Source organism: Carcharhinus amblyrhynchos, chromosome 18 (genome assembly GCF_965287045.1).
Source record: "Carcharhinus amblyrhynchos chromosome 18, sCarAmb.v2.hapA, whole genome shotgun sequence".
NCBI lineage: Eukaryota > Metazoa > Chordata > Chondrichthyes > Carcharhiniformes > Carcharhinidae > Carcharhinus > Carcharhinus amblyrhynchos.
Genome location: NC_137341.1, coordinates 29,624,649 through 29,639,372, shown reverse-complemented (window position 1 = coordinate 29,639,372; position 14,724 = coordinate 29,624,649). Strand labels below are relative to the sequence as shown.

Genomic DNA, 14,724 nt, shown 5'->3' with positions numbered 1-14,724 from the left:
AGTGAGAAGTAAATAAATAAATATAAATGGTTTTTAAAAATGTTGATAACATAGAAGGATTGCAAACTTTGTTGAATTAGTTTTATTTCAGATGTGGGTTTTACCTTTTTTTAGGTAGCTTAATCTTGGCCATATAACTTAGACAGTAGTTGATCAGGTCCTGCAGTACTTCCTCACCAACATAGTTCTGGATGCTCTAAAAAATCAAGGCATATAAAATAAAACTGCTCGTGAAGTATATTTCATGTATAAATACAATGGACTGGATTTTAAATACCTTGCAATGGATGGTGGAGACCTGGTAGTGTAGTGTGTTTGTCAATGGCTTTTTGACCCACCCACAACATTACATAATCGCTTTCATGTTTACCAACCAATTAGTGCAAGGAGAAGTGACAAGAACCCATGAATGAATTTCATTATTTAAAGCAACTTGCAAACATGAAATGTTGCAGCAAATCTTTCATATGACATTTGACAATATCTTTAGTTCCTAGTAATTAGATCCTGATAAGAATGCACAATTTTAAACAATGCAGTAAATATACCTAACATGGATTATTTTGAAAACAGCAAATTGCAAAGTAGCACATAAGTCATACTTGTGTAGAAATTGTCCCCCACTTTAATTCCCAGTCTGGTTTTAAAAATCCTTAGGTTTACCTGTGTTTAACACTGGTCTGTATTCAAAGAATATAAAATCAATAAAGATGAAAATTACAAAAGAGGATTTTACATTTTTACTGTATTCTTATTAAAATCTAATATATATATAATAGTATTTTATGTTGCTTTTTTAAATGGTTATGTAGAACCTGATATGAAAAATAGGAAGACAGCACAAATCTTGCTTTATTAGCAGCCAAAATAAAACTAGCATTCATCTGTTAAATATAAATGCTGCAGTTTCGTGTCCGAAAATTATTTTTAATTTAAGTACAAATTATAAGCAGATACATTTCTTCCAGATCAGAAATGCGGGCTGCCTAAATTACTACTGCAGATTTTCAACCAAGTGCTTCTTATTCACATTTTCTAGTGTTGAGGCAGTGTTACAGATAAAACCAGTCCCCCCTCCTTTCCTGATCTCTTAAGAAAGGAAGGTGGGACTAGGCTAGATCAATGGATCAAAAAAAATACCTATCACCAGTGCAATAAGAGTACTTGAATAATAAAAAGGGCATGCTTCTCCTTTGAGAAGAGTCAATTTTGATTTTTTAAAACTTACCTGTTTAGCCAAAAACTGGCCAGCTTTATATGCAACTAAGCCATTTTCAGCAAACACATAATCAAAGTTTGAAACAACTGAAAGGAAAAGAAAGCAGACATGTTAGAATCTGGTACAACCAAGATATTTATTATCCCCAAGCCATAAAACCATAAATCCATGTGTCTGCTAACTATTAACTTAATTAGCGTGGTTTATTTGTTGTTCCAATTCTGAACAGCAAACCATCTACACACAAGTGGATTTAAAGCAGAGAAACAAGAAACTAAAATAAAAGCCACTAAATTTGTTGTGTTACTCAATATTTTAAAACATTCAACAGAAAAGTTGATTGCTCTGCATATAAATAAGCCATGCAAGGTTGGTTGTTCATAAATGGTAGTTCATGATGGTAGATCAAGCAAATTGTCCAAAAATCACACATAGATACTGAGATGCAACGGTCATCAGTAAGTAGTCTGATACTTGAATTGATCAGTAATCCGTCTTCTGTAGTCCAGATACACAAAGGCCAATCATCTCACTAAAACTGCTGATTAATTCTACCTTGAAAAGCTCATTGACTGCAGGTACATTTATGGAAATATAAGTGTGTCATTGAGACCCAGTAGTTTAAACTGGGTAAAGCCTGGCAAAGATGTCCATCGATGGGTCCAGGTTTGATTTAACTTGTGGAGATGGTCCCTCTATCAACCTGTCCCTCTCTTCTGCAGTTTTGTCCATGTCTGGGATGGCTGTGGAGAAGGAGAATGCCTACTACCACCAGTGTAACTGAGGATGCATGGATAGTACAAATGTGCTAACAAGTTTTCTTTGTTTTTGTTTAAGTTCCCCATTGATTCTGTCTCTCTAAAAATGGAATACTGTTAACCATAGAATCCCTACAGTGCAGGCGGCGGCTATTTGGCCCATCCTGCCTGTGGGAGGAAACCGAAGTACCTGGACGAAACCCACACAAACACAGAGAGAACATGCAAACTCCACACAGACAGTGACCCAAGACCAGAATCGGTGCTAACCATTGTGTCACCATGCTGCCCTTTGTTGTAACAACAAACTGTTGTTAGGTTTTTTAATCATTTGACAACCTGGGAGCAACTTAATGACTCCTTATAATTTCAATAAACAAAACAGCTCTAAGTTCACACTGACAGATCTATACACAAAGTTGTTTTCTGAATAAGCAGGCTTGATTCCCCAAAAAGCCTTTTTGGCTTTTCTATTAATGTTGCACTCAAATTCTTACTGACCTTTCTTGGTTAACAAACATTAGCAACTGTGCTATTCATACCATTATTTAATGGTTACATTCAGAATACTTGTTTTCAATTCCACAAGTTATATTGCTTTCTCTGAAGGCCAATTGCCATTTTTACTCAATACCAACCAGCTGGCTTATTTTCCATGGCGGTATCAGTGACAGTAAGACTGCTATTGCTCCTGTCATTTCTGATGACGGATTGGGAAGAGAACTGGTTTATTAGGAATCTGCTACTCACAATCAACACTTGGTGAATAAAATCTTCTTGAATAAGTTTGCCATTTGTTTTGGCTTTGCATGAATGTGTTACTTTGATGAAACAGAGTCAACTGTACTTGAGTTCTATGACTCCCTTTTAAGGTGAAAAATTGACCCCAATGTTAACAGGAAGGTGAAGAGACCAAAAACAGTCAAAGAAACTGATAAGATTAGGGATGTGGTAATCCTACTGACCTTAATGGCAAAACATCTTTAATATATTTTCTTTCTCTCCAGCCTACTGCACAACCAGGAGGAAAAACCTGCACTATTCTTGGGGCTAGTTCCTGGCAACTGAGAGAAAAGAGAAGATTTGTGGGATGTTCAGTCAGCCAGATTCTTTCTTGAGGGTCTTGGAGGAGCACTTCTTGGCCCATTCAGCCTGTGTACACAGCAGCTCCTGCCTTGGTTCAGATGCAGGGAGTCCCACAGCTCAAGTCTCCACCTCATTTCTGTCAAAGTTGCACCACTGATCTGGACAGTCTACGTGTGGCAGATAACCAGGCCCCTACAAGCATTTGGTGGGACACTCATCCACGTGTTTAATCCAATTGAAATGGATGGGAACGGGGTTGCCTGGTCTCGATATTAACATTCACACTTGATGTTTAAAATCAAGGCCAATGAATCAATATTTTGCTTCTACAACCGAGCCACTACTTCAAACACAGACTTATTAACCAAGGCTATTATATAATAGTGTGTTAGTATTATTTGGTGAACTACGGTTCCGTATCTTTGAATTAGTATTGTTTTTGAGATCTATAGTATCAGTGTTATAGGGAACCATAGACCACTGAATATTACTAGTATAAAGTTGCAGCATCCAGATAGACTTTACCCTTCTCCACAACAAAGAGGTACAAATTCTCTGGTATAAGGATGTCAGATATGACTTTGGATTGTGGACGTCCTGGTCACGTATTAAACCTACCTAAAGTTCATTTAAATATTTAAAACAAATGCAGAATGCTCTCACTGAACATTAGAGGGCTTAGTATAAAAATAAGGGGTTTCCCATTTAAGACAGAAATTGCAGAGTAGTGGTGGTGGGGTTACTGAACATATTCATGGCTGGGTTAGGCAAATTTTAATCTCGAGTTCACGAGGGATAGGTAGGGAAGTGGGGTGCAGGTTATATTCAGATCTTATCACTGAATTCCTTTAGTACAGAACAGGGCCATTTGGCCCATCGATTCCACCCTGATTCTCTGACTGAGCATCCCACCTAGAACCTATTCTCATAACCCCACGTATTTACCCCGTTAATCCACCTAACCTACACATCTTTGGCCAATTAACCTGTACATCTTCACAGTGTGGGAGGAAACCCATACAGGGAGAACGTGTACACTTCACACAGACAGTCACCCAGGTCAGAATTGAATCCCTGATGCTGTGAAGCAGCAGCGCTAACCACTGTGCTATCCTGTTGCTCTTATGTAATTGCAGAGGGGGTGAATGGTAGTTCTTGCTTATTCCTTACTGCTTGACGGGGGGGGGGGGGGGGAAATGGTACTTCTGCTCCTAATTTTACAATCTTATTTACATTCTAACCTCTGGGAGATAAATTCTGATAACACATTTAACCTGACTATAGGGAGGAGAACTAGTTAAGGCAGGAGACAGCCAATTAGAAATAGGATGAGCAATAAATGCAGCGTGAGGCTGTCACTGTGATTTTACTCATTGGCGTTTTGTAAACCCGGAATTGCCACGTAGCCTTTGCTGTTCTGATTGGTTACCCGCCCTACTTTTGTCAGCAGTCAGAAAAACCTTCCAGTTTTCAGGGCAGACGAAGTTGAGGTTTATTTCTAAAATCAAATGTCACTGGCACTCAGTATTTGTTGCTGACAAGTTCTGCAGGGCTCGCTTTTACCTGTGCCTGAGACAGAGTGTAAACCCGGGACTGTAGATAGTGTGTGAAGTTCCGTACCGTGAGCCTGTTCAGAAGCAGTGACTCACCCTTGTCTCCCAGCTGCTCTTTAATTTTAACGAAATCAGAACCGCCCACAACTCCAACTTTCACCTTTTTCCTTAAACGCTGCAAAAATTCATCCATGGCCGGAGTGACTTTCTAAAGTGCAACATTGGGAGGAGGGAGGAGGGAGGAGGGAGGAGGGAGGAGGGAGGGAAACACAGCAGGGTGTAAATCAGTGGATGATGCCTGCCACAATTTCCAAACTAAATACATATCCATTCTCTCGACATGCATCTTTAAACTCACTGGAACAAGAAATGTTTCGACAAAACAAAAGCGTATCGAGTGCACTGGAGAGTACAGTGGACATCGCTGGCAATTCGTTTCAGAAGCTTTGTTTATGGTTTATTCTTGTGCCTCTAAAAGGGAGATGAATATCTGTTAGCTTTCTCTCTGTGGTTTTATTAACATGCCTAACCTAGAGGTGTTACTTTAACCAGAGGGGCTGCAAATCAATGGATCTGATGCTGGATCCACTCTACATTAATAAACAGATCCCCGGGATCCATTCCACATTAATGAATAGATCCCCAAGATCGTTCCACGTTAATAAACAGATCTCCGGATCTATCCCCATTCACACATCGATCTACGGACTCTCTTCATAAACCGATTCCAGGATCCCCCATCCACAAACAGAGCCTGGGATCTCTCCCCAATTACAAACAGATCTCCAGGATCCATTCCCCATTCACAAACCGATCCCGGGATCTCTCCCCATTCACAAGCCCATCCCTCTGGACTCGCTTCCGATTCACAACCTCATCAGCAGGAGAGAACTATGCCACCACCGGCGAGAGGCCCGGGGATTGCCCTGTGCAGTGTGGCGGGCAGAGCCTTCCTTACCTGCCGGGCCTCAGTGAGGGTGCCGTCCACATCAAAGAGACACAGCACCACTCCACCCTCTACCTCCCCTGCCGCCATGTTTCCCCAGTCCGCCCAACTGCCCGGTGCACGTGCGCCAACCCAGCGGCATGCCGGGAAATGCAGTCCCGGGCAGGGGGTTTGGCTGGGACTACAACTCCCAGAGTGCCGAGTGCGGCCGGCGCCTCCATCTTTGTCGCTGCAGGTAACCGGGCAGGCCGCTCCAGCGAGTAATCCTCCATTGGATATTTGCGCGATGTCTTGGCTTCTTCTGGGCAGCAGGCCGCTGTTCACGGGCCGGGTAGGGCTCTCTCTCTCTCTCTCTTTTTCTCTGTCTGACTAAGGCCTGGTCTGGAGTGGAAGCAGAGACAGTAAAAAGTCTGACAACACCAGGTTTAAGTCCAACCGATTTATTTGATAGTACACTCAGTAGCTTTCGGGTTAGTCCCTTCGTCTGGTGACTGTGTTTACCCCAGTCCAACGCCGGCACATCCGCATCATGACTACTATCCACATCGTGGAAGCAGAGGCCATTCTAAGCCCACGTCGTTGTCCGGATTACAGAGCAGGAGAGACTTTGTGTACACAGAGTACTGGAAAATCTCAGCAGCCTCTGTGCAGAGAGATGTGGAGGTGCCAACGTTGAGTCATTGACGAAGGAGCAGCCAGCGCTCTGAAAGCTAGTGGCGTTTGCTACCAAATAAACCTGTTGGACTTTAACCTGGTGTTGTGAGACTTCTTACTGAGAGAGAACAGAGTCAACGTTTCGAGTCTGGATGACCCTTCTTTACTCTGACATTGGCTCTATTCTCTCTCGATGTGGAGATGCTGGTGTTGGACTGGGGTAAACACTGTAAGAAGTCTCACAACACCAAGTTAAAGTCCAAAAGGTTTATTTGGTAGTAAATGCCACTAGCTTTCGGAGCATTATTTCTTCATCAGGTGAGTGGAGAGATGAAAGAACAGCATTCTGAAAGCTAGTGGCATTTACCACCAAATAAACCTGTTGGACTTTAAGCTGGTGTTGTGAGACTTTTTACTGTATTCTCTCTCCACAGAGGCAGTCAGACCTGCTGAGATTTCCCAGCATTTTGTTTTTGTTTCAGATTCCAACACCCACAGTATTTTGCCTTTACACTCCGTGTATTCAGGTCTGTCATTACCAAACAGGTGGCACGTAGGTCAACACTGCTACATCACAGCACCAGGGACCTGGGTTTGATTCCAGCCTCGGATCACTCCCTGTGTGGAGTCTGCACAATCTCCCTGTCGGTGTAGGTTTCCTCCGGGTGCTCCGGTTTCCTCCCACATGCCAAAGATGTGCGGGTTAGGTTTTTGCAGAGTCCATGCAGACTTATAACATAATGCAAGTTACTGACCTCCACCACCAGTCGGACATTGCCCCCGATTGAGTGCCAATTTTTACTAAAAGGAATCTAGGATGTACAGCAAAGCAACTAGAATGGAAAATGGAGGGGTTGTGTAGTGTTCTGAAGCAAAATGTTTTAACAGCCTATATTCAACAGCCTTCTTGAGATATGAGTTGTTGGCAAAGACAACTTTTATTGCCTGTGAATTTCTCTTGAACAAGTGGTGGTGAGCCATTTGAATCACTGCAGCCCATTTGGTTTGGGAACACCACAATGAACTGAAATTCCAGGTTTTTTAACCCAATGACAGTTAAAGTGTGACAGTATAGCTCCAAATCATGATAGTGTGTAGTTTGTTTATCTTGCACACTGCTACCACTATGTGCCTGTGGGGGAGGGAATGAAGTTTAAGATGATGAGTGGGGGGGGTGGGATCTTTTGGATCAAGATGATGAGTGGGTTGCCAGTCAACTTAGTCTGCATTGTCCTGGGTGGTGTCAAGCTTCTTGGGTGTTGTAGGAGCTAGACATGTCCAGACAAGTGCAGAGTATTCCACCTAATCCTAACTTGTGTCTTATTGATGATGACAGGCTTTGGGGAGTCAGGACGAATTACTCTGTCCACAGAGTTCTCAGCCTATACCTCTTGTAGTGACTGCATCTATATAAAAACAAGTGGAATATCATGGACCTAAAAAGTTAATTGTTTCTCTGCAAAGATGCTGCCATAACCTGTTCTGGACTTGAAACATCTGCTCTTTTCTCTCCTTACAGATGCTGCTAGACCTGCTGAGATTTTCCAACATTTTCTCTTTTGGTTTCATACTCCAGTATCTGCAGTAATTTGCTTCTATACTGCTTTTCAACATTATTTATACTGCTGGTCCAATTATTTAGCTGATCAGTGGTAGCCACCAAGATGTTGATGGTTGCATATGTACACCACAAATGCAAAATAATTGCATATAATTATGATAAATGTGATTCTGTTTAAAGTACTGCAATATATTAACATTGTTCAATAATGTTGGTTTTTCATATTTGCTCTAAACTGCCAGGTTTGTGTTGGCTCAACTTTGCAAGAAAATAACAATTTCAGTGAACACACTGTGTCAGTGGAGTTTAAGTTTAGTGGTACCTTTCTTTAGACGTTCAGTTTCAAATTGAAATGGGAATATTAGCAAGTATACTGGAAATAAAACAGGTGTGTTTCTATCTAGTTGGTCACAAATATGGACATTTCTTTGGAAGCTGGTTGTTTTACTTTGTTAATAGTGGTGCTTTGTGTGGTGATCAGTCAGCATCATGGCTGTGACAATCACATTTATGCTATTTCATCTATGTTGTAGCTAAAAGTAATAATAGAAATCATTTCAATCTTTCTCTAATGCATTCATTTATTTAGACATTTAGCAGACACCATTATCTAACAGGTTATGCAGTACTTCAACTAAACATGTTTCACCATGTAAGAAATTAGAAGTTCTCTCACTTTTTACTGTCACTTCATTGCAGTTTTAATGTAAGCCTGCTTGTGACATTAACCAAACTTATAAAACTTTATTCATCAGGGACTAGGTTTGTAAACAGGAAATCCCCTTTGGGAATATTATTTGCCCAGGGGCACAGTACCTTATCTGAAGGTTGCAGTTCATTGACATTTGTTTTTCATTTGTAGTGTATGCTCTTTTTAATAAACAAAATTTAAACTAATGGAAGATGCTCCATTTATGCTCTTTTTAATGAACAATGGTCAATAAAATAAACTGAAAGTGGTGACAGCCCTAGTAGGGCACTGCTAACAAAAAAATTGCAGTGTGCAATCATCAACGTCCTGTCGTTTACCACTGAAACATAGAAAAATAGAAAATAGAAGCCGGAGTAGGCCATTCTACCCTTTGAGCATGCTGTGCCATTCGTTTTGATCGTGGCTGACCCTCAAATTCCACACCCTGATGCTGCCTTCCACCCATATTCCTTAATCCTTTTCGCCCCAAGAGCTACATCTAATTGCTTCTTAAAAGCATGTAACATTTTGGCCTCAACTACTTTTCTGTGGTAGTGAATTCCACGCATTCACCATTCTCTGGTTGAAGAAATTTCTTCTCACCTCAGTTCTCAAAGTCCTTATCCTCAAACTATGACCCCTAATTCTGGACTTCCCTACCATCGAGGACATTCTTTCTGAATCTACCCTGTCCAATCCTGTCAGAATTACAAGTTTCTATGAGATCCCCTCTCTTCTACAACCCAAATGAATACAATCATAACCAACTTAATCCCTCCTCGTATGACAGACCTGCCATCCCAGCAATCAGCCTGGTAAACCTTCGCTGAACTGACTCTGTAGCAAGGACTTACCAATGATGAAATACTTAACTAGCCTAGCCATATAAAAATTACTGAATGGAAGAATGCAGCAGATGTTGAAATTCTGAAATAAAAACAGAAAATGCTGGGAAATACTTAGGTCATGGCAGTAGTGGTGGAAAGATAGGTAACATTCAGGAAGTGACATGTAATTTGCTTTTCTACAAACAGTCTAGAAAACGGGGACGTCACCCTATGCTCAGTGTATTATCCAATTGTGCTTATAAAATATGCTGAAGAAAAATATATTTTGTGTGAATAATACATACTTCTGAAAATTTGGTACGAAAAACAACCACACATACGATCCAAATCTCAAATGCTGATAATTTTATTTGGAAAAATATTGAACCTAATTGAATCATTGACAATTTGTCATTTTACAATCGTCCGTAGTTCATAGAGTCATAGAATCCGTACAGTGCAGAAGGAGGCCATTCAGCCCATTGAGTCTGCACTGACCACAATCCTACCCAGGCCCTATCAACCCAACCCCACGTAGTTATCCTCCTGGTCCATCTAACACTAAGGGGCAATTTAGCATAGCCAATCCACCTAAGCTGCACATCTTTGGACTGTGGGAGGAAACTGGAGCACCCGGAGGAAACCCACACATAGTTGTATGTACAAGTCAGATTTTGTTATAAATCACAATTCTCATAATTGTTTTGTTATATAATGGATGTAATTTATTTAAGCAACAGAATGTTGATATTTGTTGTAAAGGAGGATTGAATTTCACACTAAAGGTTAACTTTTACAGATTGATTTTTTTTTTCTGTTGTTCAGGTGATGGTGATGGTGTTTAAGAACACACTCAGCTTTTGTCAAACAACTTGCCAGTCAAGATCTTTGTTTCCTCTTTGTACCTCAAGTACTCAAAAACGGGCAATTATTTTTGATTGGTTCAAGACTTGTGCTGTGACATATCTTCAAGCTGCAAAGCTCCATCATAAAGCACGCGAAAGGCGTGTTACAGCAGGAGGACAAATTCAACATGGGCCTCAGTCTGTTGATGTCCAGGAACACCGTGCACAGCCAAAACCCAAATTTCCCGATCACGAACATTTCACAACAATATACAGATTTCAAGGAATAAGATTCTTGAGAGCTATTTCTCAGCTAAAAGTACTTCAGACTGGCATAACCGTAGCTCTGCTACCCACCGTTTATTATTTTTACCTGCAAGAGCATGTGCAGTATGCTCTGCTTAGCTACATCACTGGATTATCAGGTTTTGCTATAGTCATGCTTTATACCATGAGTTACTATCTAAGACATTTCATAGGGATGCTGTATCTAAATGACTCAGGCACCACTCTGAAAGTTTCACATCTAACCTTTTGGGGAAGGAGGAACGATTTTTATGTTCCTGTCGAAGACGTCATGCCTCTTGGTGACACAGGGGACGCAGCAAATGAAATTATTCTACAGTTCAAACAGTACAACAGCACTGAGGTTTTCTACTTCACAATTAAGTTTGGTCAGGTAGTTGATAAGCAAAAATTCCTGCAAGTGTTTGGAGGACTTAAATAAATAAATAATCCCATTCGCGTCTCTTGGTATAATTTATAAAGCAATATGTTGGACAAAGTTAACATTTGCATAAATATTTAGATAACTAAGACACACAAAGTAGTCAGATGACCTGCCTAACCACTTAGATATCAAACTTCATGCAGTATGAACATATGCCACATTGGTATTATATGAGCTAAGTAAAACTGACTCATTGTCCAGTGAATGGAGATAACTCTGAGATGTTAACGGTTGTAGTTTAAGCTTTGTGTCTATCCTTAAATTCATGGCAGTGAGAGAGTTTCCATATGCAGAAAACACCAACTTCTACTTATATAGCATTTTTCTTGTCTGACCTCATCTATAGAGAAAGAAACAAAGTTAACATTCTAGGTATATGTGACTCTTCTTCTGTCTCTAATTATATAGTGCATTACCAGGTGGTCTCTTATTTAGTAGTATGCTGCAAAGTATTATACATCTTGCAGCAGCCTGGAAGAATTCTGTTTCATAAAAGTTAAGGAAGTAGGCAGTGTGGTCCTTGCCTTGTTTTGAGGTTGCAGAATGATTGTAGCAGTTGGTAGATTGCAGTCATGACCTCTTCAGTGAAGCAAAGACCTTGCAAACTTTAGTTGTCACTGAGGTTGTGGAGAGGGAATTGCCCTGTAATGATTCTTAGTGGACATGGCATCCTGCTAAGAGCCCTTCTCCCATTTCTGTTCCTCTTAGGAACTTGTCCTGTTCTGTGTGGTACCTGTCTGTTCTACCAGTCTTCCTCAATTCTAGGGTCTGCCAAGCTGCCTGGATGCAGCTTGTATCAGCACAAGCGGTTAAATGACCAAAACATATTGCAGCATCAGAAAGACCATTGTTAAAAATGCTGCTGATGCTGGGGAGGGGGTTATCCCAAAACCCAGAAGGGTAACACTTTATTCTTAAGAGTGTGTTTGTTCATTTTGGTAAATGTGAAGAAAGATATGCAAACCAGTGCAGAAAGGTAGTCTTATTGCAGCCAAAATAATATTTATTAACAGCCAAAAAATCACACAAGAAGAACGGCCCCAGTGAATAAATGTACACTTAACTGTAATGATGGCGACACGTACACACAACACATACATCCCATCCTGGAGTTAACCCCGTTTCCAAGTAACTACGTTCCTGAATTCTGAGAAGGGTCCCTTATCCCAGATCAGTATCCTATTCAGTACAGCTGTGAGCTAAATCGAGCAAATAGTTACCACTATGAGTTATCTTTAATTTTAGGAAGCCTTTCTTTGGTTAAGCACAGTTTCTCTCTGAGGTTTTCAACCAGCACCTTCTTGCCTACATTTCTGCTCTCAGGGAGAGTTCCTCTTTCCAGCTGTTTCTCTTTTTTCTCTCACCTCTCCTGTCAGTACAGAGCTAGTATGGTATTGATAACAATATTTCCCTTTTGATCATCTCCTACCTAATTGAATCATCTTAGAAGCCAAGCTTTTAGCATATTCATGTTAACTATTCCCCTGTCTCCACTTTGAACTCATCTCTTCTGCAATTTTAACACAATTTCTGTATTTTCTTGTTCCCCACTTCAGTTAAGTATCTGTATACCTTGCTTCAAAGCTAATTTGCTAATCAAAACTCGTGCAGACAGCTACACTCAAGTCCTCTTTCATCCTGTTCTCCAAACTTTGGTAGTGAGTTATCATTGATATTTGCTTACAAAGTCCAAACTTTATTTTATCTAAGCTTCTTTGATCTTTATTTTATCCCATTCTTGAATTTTTACATTATTCAAGCTCTTGACACCACATCCTGTACATTATTGAAAGTTTAATGCAGAGAAGTTCTAATTCAATTGTACTGGCAGCCAAAAGAAATCCAACAATTAAGTTGTTCATGATCGCTTTCAGTAACCCTGGTAGGGGGCGTTTGTGCAATTTAACATCTTGTTGAGTTGTGAAAGGATAAGAAGGGAATATCTGGAGTGTGGCATTTAAGAATTGCAACGTTGGCATCAGATCAGCATTGCATGCTGACTGAAAATTAATATCGGCATTACCCTTTACCAAGATGTTGCCCAATGCTGGGCATTTTGGATGCTAGGATTCAAGCATTGGGAGACCACACAGTGGAACGGAACACTAAAAACTCTGGAGCAACAAGCATAAAAGTCCTAAAATGAATTGAAACCCTAATAATAGACCACAGAGCCCAATGTGGCTGGTTAGCTTTATTTTAGCTCTGCATTTTTTGGCAATAAATTAAGATTTGTTGGATGGCTAACATTTGTTCACAGTCTTTGAAGCCGATTCAGTATTTGTTACCCAGCTTAACGATTACAAGATAGGTTTTTACTTATTTCCCTTGTGTTAGATCGATAACTGTTCAAAAACCTCAATAGGCGATCATTTTGGAGATTTCACATTGCTAATTTTAGCCAAAAGCAAATAGCTCTTGGGATTTCTGAAAAAGAGGTTTCCAATACCTTCGAGGAAGGTTTAATGGCGTAGTGCATAATGCCCTGTCTCTGACCCAGAAATTCTAGGTTCAGGTTCCATTCCAGGACTCGATTGCCACAGAAGGTATGTTTATGCCAAATGGGTTAATAATCAACCTGTAGATTCTTCCAATGCACCTAAGTGCTAATCTAGGAGCATCTCTAGTTGGCCATGCTTGGGTTAAAGTGGCAGCCCCTCAAGCTCTTACCTCTGCTGACAAACTAGGGACCTTTGCAGGAAAAAAAAACTGTGTTTTGCATACCTCTTGTGCAGTTCAACATGGGAAAGCCTCTATGTACCTTTGGGCTCAGACAGAAAAGCAGATTAATTAATCTCAACATCAACAAATTTATTTTTTTTGTCCCTGATTCACCAATGACCTTTCAACAACCAATTTCACTCAACTGTCAGAACTGAACTGTTATAAGAGATGGTGACATTTTTATCAAAGTTAGTGGTTGAGGCTGTCCAACCCAGGAACATTGATAGTTTAAATGAAATACAGACAGCTGTGCTGTATGCAGGATATAACAGCTGCAGGATGGTTTTGTCCATCACTGATTACAAATGCAGTGGAGTGGAACACTAAAAGCTCTGGCGTAACAAGCATAAAAGTCCTAAAATGAATTGAAACCAATAAACAAGCATGTTTAAAAGCTATGCTTCACTTTACTGTCAAGCCAGAGCTCTGCAGAAATTTTACATTTACAAAAAGCTGAGTGAGATCATGTCTGGGATACGAAGATAATGGATTGAGATGTCTTTAAAATGTGATTTCAGTTGCCCTTGAGTATCTTGCAGGTTACAAACTGACATTGATTGACAACTCCTATTGACGTGCAGAGAACTGAGCCAATATGCTCAGTTATATGCTTTGTCAGGTGGACTTTGTTTAATTCTCCAAGCAGTAGTTGGTAAGAAGTCATAATCTTAAGAGACGTGAATTGTTTTATTGTTAAATGACCAGGAAATGAGGACCGATTAAAAAATTCCGCAAAAGCCATGCCTTACTAAATTCATGCTCATTATTAAGAAGTATTTAATACTGTGGTTTGAATAAAGAATGAAATGCTTCTTTGGGCAATTGTAGCTTGAGCTCAATTTTTGATATTGCCAGTAAAACGTGCTGTCCACTTTGCAAAGAAGGGTATAAAGATCATTGCAAAAAAGTTATTTGGTGCATTGCCTAAGTAGTTTGGTCAGCTGCTGGAAGGAATGATTGGCAGGAGGTTGACTGCTCGCTGTTGGTCACATGATAGCTTGTAATGTCTTTGTGACTTACTGGGTGAATTGCTAACAAGCATACTGCTGATGAGTATATTGTCACAAGTGAAGTGTATTGTTAACTGGTATTTCTTCCAAATCTAGTAAAGACATTGGTCTTTAATTTGA

At 40.2% G+C, this 14,724-nt stretch overlaps 2 protein-coding genes across 5 annotated transcripts in view; one reads left to right on the top strand and one right to left on the bottom strand.

Moving 5' to 3' along the window:
- Positions 1-5,662, bottom strand: part of pmm2 (phosphomannomutase 2) — a 24,262-nt gene extending 18,600 nt beyond the window's left edge. Inside the window, exons 1-5 of one of the 2 annotated variants that reach the window (XM_080206651.1) lie at positions 5,575-5,662; positions 4,975-5,087; positions 4,713-4,824; positions 1,229-1,305; positions 105-196 (exon numbers count right to left, since the gene is read on the bottom strand). In XM_080206651.1, coding sequence (XP_080062777.1) covers positions 105-196; positions 1,229-1,305; positions 4,713-4,809 — 266 coding nt within the window. In that variant the 5' untranslated portion in view covers positions 4,810-4,824; positions 4,975-5,087; positions 5,575-5,662. The remainder of the gene's footprint in view (positions 1-104; positions 197-1,228; positions 1,306-4,712; positions 4,825-4,974; positions 5,088-5,574) is intronic. The other variant, XM_080206650.1, reaches the window with a different exon arrangement.
- On the top strand, positions 5,651-14,724 carry tmem186 (transmembrane protein 186). Of its 3 annotated transcripts, none has more exons than XM_080206646.1 (2): positions 5,651-5,797; positions 10,121-14,724. In XM_080206646.1, the coding sequence occupies exons 1-2, from the start codon at positions 5,651-5,653 to the stop codon at positions 10,865-10,867; spliced, it is 894 nt and encodes a 297-aa protein (XP_080062772.1). In that variant the 3' UTR covers positions 10,868-14,724. The 3 variants fall into 3 exon arrangements, with proteins under 3 accessions (XP_080062772.1, XP_080062774.1, XP_080062775.1); XM_080206648.1 differs by having other exon boundaries at positions 5,790-5,893; XM_080206649.1 differs by lacking the exon at positions 5,651-5,797 and adding an exon at positions 5,908-6,534.

Coding starts and splice junctions, on each gene's coding strand:
- tmem186 (XM_080206646.1), top strand. CDS start 5,651: ATGTTTCCCCAGTCCGCCCAACTGCCCGGTGCACGTGCGCCAACCCAG. Junction 5,798..10,120: donor CTCCATCTTTGTCGCTGCAG/GTAACCGGGCAG, acceptor TCTGTTGTTCAG/GTGATGGTGATGGTGTTTAA.